This window comes from Ovis aries, chromosome 26, assembly GCF_016772045.2.
Source record: "Ovis aries strain OAR_USU_Benz2616 breed Rambouillet chromosome 26, ARS-UI_Ramb_v3.0, whole genome shotgun sequence".
NCBI classification, from domain to species: Eukaryota; Metazoa; Chordata; class Mammalia; order Artiodactyla; family Bovidae; genus Ovis; species Ovis aries.
The window spans coordinates 12,895,609-12,908,630 of NC_056079.1; the positions used below are offsets into that span (position 1 = coordinate 12,895,609).

General features: G+C 38.6%; 1 protein-coding gene across 13 annotated transcripts in view; it reads left to right on the forward strand.

Annotated features, from left to right (window-relative positions):
- TENM3 (teneurin transmembrane protein 3) overlaps positions 1 to 13,022 on the forward strand; it is a 2,757,765-nt gene that overhangs the window by 2,656,781 nt on the left and 87,962 nt on the right. For 8 of the 13 annotated variants that reach the window (XM_042241441.1, XM_042241442.1, XM_060406903.1 and 5 more), the window contains one exon: positions 12,027 to 12,173. In XM_042241441.1, coding sequence (XP_042097375.1) covers positions 12,027 to 12,173 — 147 coding nt within the window. Of the gene's footprint in view, positions 1 to 9,469; positions 9,497 to 12,026; positions 12,174 to 13,022 lie in introns of all 13 variants that reach the window. The other 5 variants (XM_060406900.1, XM_042241437.1, XM_060406901.1 and 2 more) reach the window with 1 other exon arrangement.

The window sequence follows — 13,022 nt, forward strand, 5'->3', positions numbered from 1 at the left end:
ATTTCCAAGTTTATGAGCGGATTATATGAAGATTTATAGCCCTGTAGAAAATATTAATGTACGTTGCTCAAGTCACTAATGAGGGAACACAAAATATATAAGGGCAACTGGTGATGTGTTCTTTCTTCCAAAAAGCTGATTTGGAATTTGATTAGGAACTGTGCATCTGTACCATCTGAGGGTTATGTGAGACAATGAGAAAACTTGTTACTATAAAAGTAGGGTTGTCTGCACTTTGGGATCTAGCCTGTTCATATGGAGGATGGTCCCATTAAAGGGAGTATATCGTGAGGAGGTGAACATGCGGCAGCCGATCCGATCCTGACATTATCGGGGCAGAGTGGAATTCCTGGTTTATGAAAACAGATCATTGGCAGTCCTGAGGTGCTCTGCTTAAAGTCAGGTTCCTTTCTTTCTGGTGTCTCTTAAAAGATACCAGTCACTTCGTAATTTTGTCCTTTTTATATGCTTTATTTACAAGATTGACTAATAGTACCTATTATGTATCAAGTGTTTACTGTGTGCTAAGGCACAGCCTTCCCTGGCGGCTCAGAGGTTAAAGCGTCTGCCTGCAATGCAGGAGACCTGGGTTCGATCCCTGGGTCGGGAAGATCCCCTGGAGAAGGAAATGGCAACCCACTCCAGTGTTCTTGCCTGGAGAATCCCAGGGACGGAGTAGACTACACAGTCCACGGGGTCGCAAAGAGTCGGACACGACTGAGCGACTTAACTAACTAACTAAGGCACAATGTAAAGTTCCCAGTGTACATTATCTTATCTTATTAAGTAGAAGCTATTAAAATCTCCGCCGACAGAACCCAGGCTCAGAGAGGTTCTAAAACTTTTCTGTGGATGCGCAGCTGGTAAGTAATAGAACCAGAATCCAAATCCACACAAACCATTCCCAAGCCCATCCTCTTAAGTACTAGACTATGCTGTCTCCTAAATTACTGTTTGTTTTACCTTGTATGTATACAGCGGAATAGGTGAAAGTGAACTTTGTTCTGTGATAAAGATACATTATTATCTATATGCCTGTCACATAAGATTGAATTGTCATAGAAACAGATGCAGTGATAACAATGTCAGTAATGTGTTAATAATAAAATGTCACTTTCTATTCAGAAAATTGTAACTGGTAATGGGATCCATAGCTTGCCAAAATAAAAATAATAATCCCAGCCACAAAAAAACAGTTTAGGTAAAATCAATTTATACTGTAGAGGATTTAAGAAAGTTGTAAACTATTCACTGAAAACACAACACTCTTCCTTACATATTGTAAAATAACTAGGTCTTTCTCTGGTCAATTTTTAAAACCATATCAGGAAAAAACAAAGTTGGATAATCTGTTTAATTTGCTGAAGATAAACATGGCACCCCACTCCAAAACTCTTGGAAAATCCCATGGATGGAGGAGCCTGGTAGGCTGCAGTCCATGGGGTCGCTATGAGTCAGACACGACTGAGCAACTTCACTTTCACTTAAAATTTATTCTGTAAATTTTCTTAAATATTAAATTTTATAAGTAGGCAAAAGTAATCATGGTAGATAACAAATTAAAACTCATTGATATTGACCAAATCAGTAGATGATTTTCATGGTTTTCCTGCCACAAGACTTGGAACTACCAGCAAGACATCCCTTTGGTAATTACAGTAAGAGCTTCCCTGGTGGCTAAGATGGTAAAGAATCTACCTGCAATGCAGGAGACCCAAGTTTGATTGGTAAGATCCTCCGGAGAAGGGAATGGCAACCCACTCCAGCATTCTTGCATAGAGAAGCCCGAGGAGCCTGGTGGGCTACAGTCCATGGGGTCGCAAAGAGGCACAGAGTGACTAACACTTGGTAATTGCAATAACCAAGTTAATTGTGTCAGGATGTTAGCGATCCAAATATTTATTTAGTGTACAATACATTTGTATTCTAATTTTCATATATAAGAACTTTTCTGAATAGCTTAGTTTCCAAATCAAAGTACTGAAATATACCTGACTGTTTTAAATCTAGGAAATCATACGGAAATGTGGGTTTGCTTATGTCATTCACTGAATTCAAACAAGGAGTAAGAATCTGAAGGAGACATGTGTTACTCCATGTTTATGTATGTGGTCCAGCAGATGAAGTCATGCCATGTGTAAAGACTGCACCAGAAACCCCGCATCACACGCCAAACACCACTCATCTCTTTTGTAGTCTGTGTGCATGCCAGCGTCAGTGGTGCTGTCTGTGTTCTGCCGGCTTCTCTGTGACTTCTGTTATGTAGATGCACTCTACGGTAAGACATGAAATTCTAAACTGAACGAAGATACCAAATAATATTCTCCCAGTTGTCTGTACAAAATTCTTCAGCAGTGCTGACTTGAAAATTTCGGTCTATCTCAAAGCACCTTTTCCATAGAATCTAGATTTTTTTTTTTTTCCTGGGCAGACTTAAATCAGGAAAAACATTATTTCACTTTCTTGGAATGTCTTGGCATAAATAGTGTTCCTAACTGAAGAATGGCATTTTGCCTAGGGAGGAGCATGCAAGAAGCAGTGTATTGTACAGGTAATTGTTTCACCAAGTTTCCAATCTCTAGAAAGAATGAAACATGCAAACTTCCAAAGACAATTTATTTAAAGCAGGTTTTCAGAAATATGCTGCCAATTTTAGAGGAGCAAAAGCTCTTTCAAGAACACGTGCACGTGTGTGTGTGCTCACATGTATGTGCTCACACACGCACAAACAGTTTTTCTCTACTGGCACAACCTAGTTGTTAAAACTCACTTGCTAGTTGTTAAAATTCAAATTATTTGATGCTCCTAAATAGAATAAAGTATTTGCAATGTTTTATCTCAGTCTTAGAATGAGAGTTCAATGGTGAGGGAACACATGTCTTTAAGGAGCCTGAGTAAATTGTTTTGCAGTGTTTAAATTATGTCAGTGTTATAACTCTTCATGACAGGGTAATCAGTGATAAAAGTGCAGTGGGTACCAATTAAGGAACATCAGATCAATGGGTATCCAGGCTGCACTCTGATTTAAACAGTTGCTGGTTGGAATACATGGATTTAATATGGACTTATTTGCAAACTGTAGCTTTTCTGGCATCCTACAGAAACTGGTATATGAGTAATCTAAAAGAATGATACCTATGTACAACTTCTAATGACATACTAATGTGAATTATTTTCTAAGACTGTATTTTTTAAGTATTACAAAACACACAGTGCTAAATAAACATCTGTCCTTGACTTCGAGGCCTTTGCAGCATTCGCCGTAGTAAAGGATATGTCTGTATTTTATTATGGGTTCATTGACTGAATTACCCTCTTTCAGAGATGGGCCCCTAAGATTTTAGTGTTGTAATTAAGCTGAGCAATATTTCCAGGATTCTAGATTCTGTCTTCTTTCCCTATACCTAGGCTATCCCCAGGAGTGAATTCAATAGCCCAGTGAAAATACAGCCCTATTTAATATGCTCCAACTGGGCACATTGTTGACAGCAGAAACAGTGAATAGATCATAACTACACATATCAGCAACAAATACAAATATACACAAACTCTTTGTATTTTTCCCTTGTGAACTGCCTAATAGAGATATATCAGCAACTGGGTTTGCCTTTGTTTCTTCTCTGTGTTTTGAAGAATCAGTTTGATGGTGAGGGGAAAACAAAGTTGGAATCAATCTTATTCCAGGAAGACCTCCAGATATCCCAATTCCCCACAAACAGGCACGTACACTCCTCTGACGTCCTTTTTAAAGGAGCAGTCTTCTTTGCAGCTATCACTCAGCTGATTTTTTTTTTATATATACAGCAGGCATCCACTGAACTGCTTCTGTTCTTTAATTTTTCAGACACATTTGTTTTCATTTTCCCTGATTTATCCCTCAGTTTTAATAACCTGCCAATCGGTTGCCCAAACATGGGATTTTGAGAACAGGTTATAACAGTTCTCATTATAGAGATTTCTTAACTACATAAAGGACCCTCAGCATATGAGACTATGTTCACAAATGAACATTTCAAGTTGTTTGGATTTTAATCTAACTTCCCCATTTCTCCTTTTGACTGTTGATGTTGATTTGAGGATTTCTACATTTTTTTCATCTTATTTGTTCATTCAGGTGAGTTCATTGATAATCCAAAAACAGATGGGCTTATGGTCTGCCTTACCCAGGTACACCGTTCTCCGTATGCCGAGTTGTACACAGAGCTTCTTCGTTAAGTGTTACGGACTTTGAAATTTCGGCCACTTGCTAGCATTTTGACCTGGAGGAAGTTATTTAATTTCCCATGTCTCCGTTTCCTCATTTGAGAAACAGGGAAGATAATAAAGAGGTGGTGAAAATTAAATGAGCCGATTCGGGTTAAATGCTTAGCATAGTTTTCAGCACATAGTAACAGTCAGTCAAGGCTAGTGATTGTTAATAGCGCAGTACTAAATTAGGATGGATGGATTGGGCAAGGGGAGAGGAAGAGATGGATAAAGGAGAGGGGAAGGATGTAAAATGAGGTATTGTTCACATATACTTCTTTCACAAAAGGTAGTCTTTGTATTATTCAGAGAATGTCTTCAAAAGCTGCAGGCACATGTAGGACAGAGTAGGAATACCATAATAAGTACATTTAATCATTTTGCTCAGCAGATATTAAGAATCCCTTATGAGCAATGGGAGTACAGTGATTAGCATGCCCACAGAGTTTGCATTTCTAATGGGACAGGTTTACAGATTAAGTCGCATATGTCTATGTATCGTTAAAGCCTTGTGATTTCCTGGACTGTCTTAACTGACATGAATTGATCTCTGGATATTTTCTCTTCTCCTTTTACATTTAGCCTGCTGTTTGTACTCCTAGACTTCATCCATGAGACATATTCAGGGGGAAATGAGAACTATCAGTTAGCTAGAGGAAACGGAGGGAGGAGGGCTGCCCACGATTTCGGTTTTTCTCTATTTTTGCGAGGGGCCACACCATGCAGTGTGTAAGATCTTAGTTCCCCAACCAAGGATCGAACCCACACTTCCTCATTGGAAGCACAGAGTCTTAACCACTGGACTACGAGGGACGTCCACATAATTTTGACAGATAAGCAAGTGGGGCAGCAACATGTAGGTAGAATTTCTTGAAAGGTGCTGTTCTTCCTTACTCTCCATGCTGGGAATGCAAAATGGTACAAGACTGTGAGCAGGCTTCTTCCCAGGGGTCTGTGGAATCCATGTCCTTTGCTAAGTGGTACAGACAAGAGCAAATCATTCTGTTTTCAACCCCACCTCACTTCCCCAAAAGTAAAGGGGAAAATATGGTAAACAGGGACCATGAAAAGAGAAAGCATTCTTTTTAAAAAGAAGCACCTCAAGGGAAGTGTGTGAAGAGGATACAGTGCTAATCGTTTGGTTTGGTGATGCTGGAGGTTTATGAGCTGATAGTATAATAACAATTCTTTTGCTGAGCCACACCCTTCTCCCACATCTCAGATTCACTGAGCCCTTTGCCCACCTGTACCAGCAAGTAGACAAGGGCTTCCCATGCATGAGCTTGAAACCAGAGCAGTGGTTTCATTTGTCATGTTCCAGGATGACTGTGTATCCGAATGGATTTTGAAAGACAGTTTAGACCATGATGAGCCAAGGCATCTGGAGATCAAGGGCTCCGTCTTTAAATGTCCAGCACTCACCTGCATTCTTCCGTGGTGGCTCAGGTGGTAAAGACTCTGCCTGCAATGCAATGCAGGAGACCTGAGTTTGATCCTTGGGTCAGGAGAAGGGAATAGCTACCCATTCCAGTATTCTTGCCTGGAGAATCCCATGGACAGAGGATCCTGGCAGGCTACAGACCATGGGGTCACAAAGAGTCAGACACTACTGAGCAGCTAACACTTTCACTTTTGCCTGTTTTGTGCACTTTGCCAAGTAAGCCATGTAGATGTCAAAAACGTGGGAATGCCACCCTGACTTTGGGAAACAGTTACCTGCTGAGATTCACATGAAGTCAGGAGAGATTGCACAATACTTCTGAGCTTCTTTCATCCATTTCTTCTACTGAAGAAAAAATGTTTGTTAGTTTCTAAAGGTCCAAGACTGCAGGGAGATCAAACCAGTCAATCCTAAAGGAAATCAGTCCTGAATATTCATTGGAAGGACTGATGCTGAAGCTGAAGCTCCAATACTTTGGCCACCTGATGCAAAAAGCCAACTCATTAAAAAGACTCTGATGCTGGGAAAGATTGAAGGCGGGAGGAGAAGGGGACGACAGAGGATGAGATGGCTGGATGGCATCACTGACTCAATGGACATGCGTTTGAGTGAACTCCAGGAGTTGGTGATGGACAGGGAGGCCTGCCTAGTGTGCTGAGGTCCATGAGGTTGCAAAGAGTCAGACACGACTGAGTGACTGAACTGAAATGTCTAAGAAGAGGCATTGTGACAGTGGTTAAGTGCACCTTCCAGAGCCAGGCAGCCTGGCCGGCTAGCCTGTGACCTCACACAGACTGCCTCACTCTTCCTTTCTTCATCTCTATTTACGGTATCAGCTGTATTTACATCCTGGGGTTGTGGTGGAGATTAAATGAGAGAATGATATGTAGTGCTTAGAGCTAGAAATTTGGGCATCATTAATACATCAGCCAGGTGTTCATAATTTGCCAGTTATGAAACCAGGGCTCCAGCAATGCTCAGGTCATAAGCAGCACTTTGTGAGCACGTGTGCATTTTTTCAGGGAGCAGGGAGAGAAACCGGAGATTATGGAGAATCCATAACTCCCAGCACTTTTCTCAGAGAACTGAGACTGTGAAAAAGATTAAAAACCACTATCTTATAGAAAATACGGTAATACTCATCCACTTATGCCCCATTTGGTCTTCTTAAAAGATAAATAATCAAAACTCCAGGGAAAGTGTTTTATGAATACAACATTTTACCAGGGAACAGTTTTTTTCCAAGGGCTCCATTTTATATGTCAAGCACTCATATTTATAAATAGAGTTTTCTTCTATAAAACAAATTTAAAACTTCTTAGTAGATCTAACAGGAACAACTTTCCTTCAGTGTCAGAATACACTTACTCATTTTCAAAGTGATTTTTTTTGCAACTTAATGTGCAGTTCAGCAGTTATTAGGTGTATTAATTTTTAAATATACTGTATTATTTTTTATGATTATTGTTCCTAATGGCTTTTTACAACATGCCTGCATTTTTCTGATAATTTCCTGTATTGACTTATATAATGATATTTTCATTGTTGCAATTATTACTTTTAATAATTCTTTGAACCTCATCTATGGACATCTTCTTTTGACTTCATTATTTAGACCTAGGCTCTTGTGGTATTGTTGGAAATTTTACTCTTCAAGGCCAAAATGTAGAAGGTGGTTTATTTTTTTTTTTTTAACCTCCTTCCTCTCTTAGTTTTAACCTATCAGCCTAATAACTATTCCCTATGATATAAAATGCAAATGACAAATCTTGGTATCTTTTCCTCAGTGCAGATATTTTTCTTATGGTTGGTTTCTAAAATGTGTCATAAACATTTTTTTTCTTCTTTTTTTTTAGTGTTTTTCTTTCTTTCTTTTAATATAAATTTATTTATTTTAATTGGAGGCTAATTACTTTACAGTATTGTATTGGTTTAATATTTAAATCTTTGTGTAAAATTTGACCTGCTGGGTACTTTAAATCTGTTTTCTAATTTCAGCTCCACTTTCGCCATTCTTTTGGTCCAATGACAAACCTTCCTTTACCTGTAATTCCTTGTTTTGCATAATCGATTGTTTGCGAAAGTAATAGGATTGGCTGGATTCTAATTTATTCTTCCTTTAGAACTTCTAATCCAGATCAGGATTAATTATATTCCTTATTGTTGTGTGTTAATTGACGTGGACCTGATGTAAAAGCCAAAAGCTATTCTCCAACTCTGATAAGTGATATTAATAATTCCCTCAAACCTGGCTGAACCAGAAACTCCAGAATGTTTTAAGGCACTTGTTTATCCTCCATATCAAATGAGCACTCATGGGACTCTACTGGATTATATAATGCTTGGAAGGAATTATTAAGAAATTATATGAATGATGTTATACAGTAATATAGTTTTATTTTAATGCTTGAAAAACAATTATTTTATGAAATTATAATTGCAGGTTAGTGCCTGACACTGTTTCTCAAACCCCCCTTCACTCCCCCAACAATATATTGTCAATTAGCTATAAACATGCTTATTTTTAAATGCAATTCAGAAGCCTCTAATGGAATCCTGTGGCAAAGTGAAGCATCCTTTCATATAAACGGTACAGCTGGGTCTGAACCATTTATGGTTTTGTTTATACACGTGACAGAACTGCTAGGCTTTAGTAGCTCAACTGAAAGTTATCGTTTAAATCATTCTGTTAAGAGTTCCGCGACCACTTGCATATGTCAGTAATGAAAAATAATCAACATAAGCGTCTTTGAAAAGCAATTTTAGATCATTAAAGATGCATGAATTTTGACAAAGCAAGAAGATTTGAGGCTTATTAAGAATATATTAGGTCTCTCTGTTGAGCGAAGAGAGAGGGATTTTTATGCTTCTGTTCAAGAGGAAAGGTGTAGGCTAATTGTAACCTCATGAAAGATTAAATGGACAGGTACAGTAAGAGACTTCAGTCTTCATCCTGACTCTTCCTGCAAAGCTTTTGTGAGAAACAGAGCCTATTCCTGTATGAATCCTGAAAGGAAACAAGATCTTAGAACAGGCTGTATTTCCTAATGGACTACATACTGGTTACGTCATTGTCCGTCTGACAAGTAGTCAAGGGCTGCTGGGTAAATCATATAGAATTTAATGCATGCCTTTTTCATAATACTATATTACATTTGCTTTTTTGTTTTATTATTAACAATTAAAGTTTGATTTTTTGTAAATATGCAAGTGATTCAAGAGAAGGTGAATGAAGTAGAATTTCTGTGGGTGTATGTCACAGATTAAAGAAAGCATCTAAAAATGCATCAAGGTTCCTCCAGGGCTGCTGTGTGTTCTTTCTGCCCTTCCACCATGTAACCCTTATGAAACTACTTTGTTCAAAACAAACTGAAAGAGAATTATTTTCTCACCCCCTCCAAAAGTTCGATGTTTGTATATCTCATAGTTGTAAATTTCCAAAATTCTCTAATGACAAAAATTGATTCCACTTGTTCTACTTAGTTATGAAGGTATAATCTTAGGAAGAATCGGAGTGGGTCCGTCCCAACTAATCTGCAACAGGAAGTGTTCGTTTACCTGCACACTTTCCCTTAAAGTGCTGAATATTTTCTGGAATCGTGACTGCATTTGCTAAAATGGGGATACACTGCATTTGTAGAAGATATGAAGTGCATCTCTGTCGTGTGATGTCTGATGTCAGCTGCAGCTGCTCAATTTGCATGTAAATTCTGAAAATTTCCTTGTCCCATGTGACACTTCTGAAATGTCTGTCTGTTCTTTTTTCCTTTTTAATTTCTCAAGCTCACTATTTGGATAAGATAGTTAAAGGTACTGTATACTTGCTCTTTGTTGACATATCTCCATATATATCTCTATATAACCGTGTTTAGCTTGTAGTAGGTATGAAAACAGATTGTTTTCCTGCATATTTTTGTAAATGGTAAATCAGGCCTACATTATGTGAAATCCTTTGGATTTAAAGTATTGAGACTTCAGTGTCTGTGTCTCATTTGTATAATTTTGGGTTATCCCAGATTTCATTCCTATGTAAAAGCATTAGTCGTCACTGGAACCAAAAACTGAAGATAACAGTATATTTGCTGTTTTTTGTTTATGGAGTTTTTTTGGGTGTTTTTTTTTTTTTTTTTGGCTTTAAGATCTTCATTGTTGGCAATTCAGCTCATAAGCTTTAAATTCTAAATCAAAGAATCACGAACACTCCCTCTTATCACAGAATAAGAAATTGTCAATCTAAAGAAGATTCTGGTTAACATATGTTGAGAGAAATCTCATTTATCCTCATATGGAAACTTCTTTGGCTTTATCTCAGTGTTTCAAAATATATGTGATATCATAATTTATGTTTTGTGATTTTCTTTAAAAAAAAAACTACAAAATACTGTGCATTCTAGAGAACGAAAATGATAACTCTGCTCAGCAGAAAACAGCAGATTCTTTGTCTTCAGTTATCATAGAAATAAGTGAAAACCATATCTTTCAGAAGAGTCCCTTTCCCTTGCTCCTCAGATTACCTTTTTTAATTCCTTGTTTGTGCTTTTCATTGGAATATGAAAATATTCATGGCAGTACCCAGGCTTTCATGTAATAAGTTCCTGTGTGCCTGCAGTTGACTGCTGCACCCCTTTGTCACTGGGGCAATTAAACCTTTTTCTTTAATTATTATTATTAAAAACAAAACAGAGGCATCCATAAGGAAAATTTACCTTTTAGGCATTGAATAATCCATAAAAACAGACGGTAATTGTCTGAAAGAAAAGAAGCAGCAAAATTAATATTCTCCTGACTTGATGGCGTCCGTAAGTCTAATTTCATCATACCCCGCCGCAAGGGACTGTCAAAACAGTCTTCTTTCCGTTAACTCTAATCTGAAGAGACAGAAAGTCTCTTTGAGATCTTTTCAAGTTCCACAGTGAAGGAGGGAAAGCCAGTTATATGAATAATTCTTTTAATACAGACCTAAAATAAACATCCTTAAAGAGATGGTTCCCTTAAATTTTGTCACCGAAACAAGCATTCTAGTTATAAGAAGCTAGAACAAACCCCCAACTGCTAGAACAGGCATTAACTAATATATATATATATTTTATACCAAATTATAAATTAATTCTTTCCAAAGAGATCTGGTTAATAGCCCGTTATTCTTGCCATCTTAGAGCGTTTATACCCTCGTTTCTGTTGGTATCATGTCACACTCATAGAGAAGAGCACCAGAACCTACCCTAGTGTCATCCTCATAAACAGATCATGTTGGCTGCATGCCAGTTACCATCTGTAGGAAGTGGCAAAATTTGTTTTTTTTTTTTTTAATGTCATGTTAGACTGAAACAATTATAGATTTCGGATATATTAAATTATTTTCATTGTTTCCCAAATTTTCCCTCCTTGCCCATAAAAGCAGACAAGATAGGATATAAAGGTAACAGCATAAAAGCTTTAGGGAGATTGTCACAAACTATCACTCTTTTGCGCTCTGTCTTGAAGCACGTCACTACCGTGTTTTTGTTCAGTCTCTCGATGTTTTACTGTGGTCCTTACGGTATTTCATTTTGTCCGTCCTGAGTAATCAGATATGCACAGCTATTACATTCAGTTGGAAATCCTGTCAGTCCCGTCCCATCCGTATGCAGCCTGAATCCTAGTGTCTGTTAGAATAGATGCTAAGCTGCTTCACTATTTCCTGGGCTTTGCTTATTCTGTGAAAAGGAATGTATTCTCGGCATAAAGTATAGTCATTGATACTGGCCTATACTTTGTGCAATTATTTAATGCACTGTAATTTCACATGAATATACGGCAACTCTGAGGCCAGATAAAATTAACATTCTCTTTTGAACATCCTTCATAGCCACGTACCCACGCATTCATGTTTTTAAATTTAGAGGGAATTTTTGAAAGCAACAAGGCACTTTTAAGAAGACGTGTCCTAACCAATGACCGGTAATGTTTACAGCAGATTAAAAATCTATTCTAGGGCTTCTGAAATGATCTCGCTGTGATGCTTTTTTCACACTTTAATGATCAATCTTGTTGCTTTGCTAAAAAAGGAAAAAAAATTTAAGTTAATTTTGTCTGGCCTGCAGCAATTTTAGTGGGTCATTGCAGACATTTCTGTCCTACACAGGTAAGTGGTGTCTCAAGGGTCAGGCCAATCAAAGATGCCACTTGGATAAGAATCAGATTCCTTAGATTGCGTTGCTCTTTCTATCCATGTGCAATTACAGTATTTGTGCTGTTTCGAAAGGCCTGTTCCCACTAAGTGTCCCTCATCTGTTTATCTGAGGTGCAGAGACTTTAAATACTCAAATCACTTGTGTTGTCCTTCTTTGTCTTTTGACAGAGGGGTGTCCCGGTCTGTGCAACAGCAATGGAAGGTGCACACTGGACCAAAACGGCTGGCACTGTGTTTGCCAGCCAGGGTGGCGAGGAGCAGGATGCGACGTAGCCATGGAGACCCTCTGCACTGACAGCAAGGACAATGAGGGAGGTAAGAGACGCGGAGCAGGAAAGCGAGCCTGTGCCAGAGCTCAGGTTTATAAGTTCTCGTGGGTCCGTGGTTATCTGTTGAAAAAAAAAAAAACACACATTTGATCCCCACAGGTTAGATTGACTGAAAAATGTATGAGTGCTGATAGAATAATTTTGCTCCCTGTTTTCCCTGAAACAAATGCAAGATGATTATCATTCAGGGAAAAGGCAAGGTAACCAAGCTGCTGTATAATGTGCATTATTGTCCATTTCTTGTCCTAATCTCCAGGTGATGATTCTCCTTGATACAGTTTTTAGGGCGCTGTGAATTGGGAGCTCAAGAGCAGTCTTCTACTAATGGAACAGTCCAAAAGAGGCAAGGTAGTTCCCAAGCTCTTCTGTTGAAAGGCCAGGAAGAGAAAGCAATCCCCTTGAAGCTGTACTTCCAGTGTCTTTTTGTCCTTAACTTTACAGCCTGTGAAAAGGATTATGGTATTCCACCCCATGTAAGCCCAGAGTGAAGAAATACTTATTTTTTTCCCGTTGTGCCCATCCTCTGTGCTGGTGTGTTTCGATCGCAGAGAGTAGAGAGTGAGAGTTAGTGTCTGTGTCTCCAGCGATGGAGCTGTTCACTGTTGGTGTCCCTTTCGGACTGAGTTTTTCATGAGGAATTATTATAGTTTCTGCCTAGACCACTCTGGTCACCTGCTCCACGTGTGACCTTCCTAGTGTGTGTTTCCCTTCCTCCACCTTCATTGAACCTGCCCTGCTGGGAGTGTCCACGTGGGCAGTTTGGTGATGGTTATGAGTGCCAGTTTGGAGTCAGGTCTTCACTCCACCAGGAAATGGCACCACACCCCAGTATTCT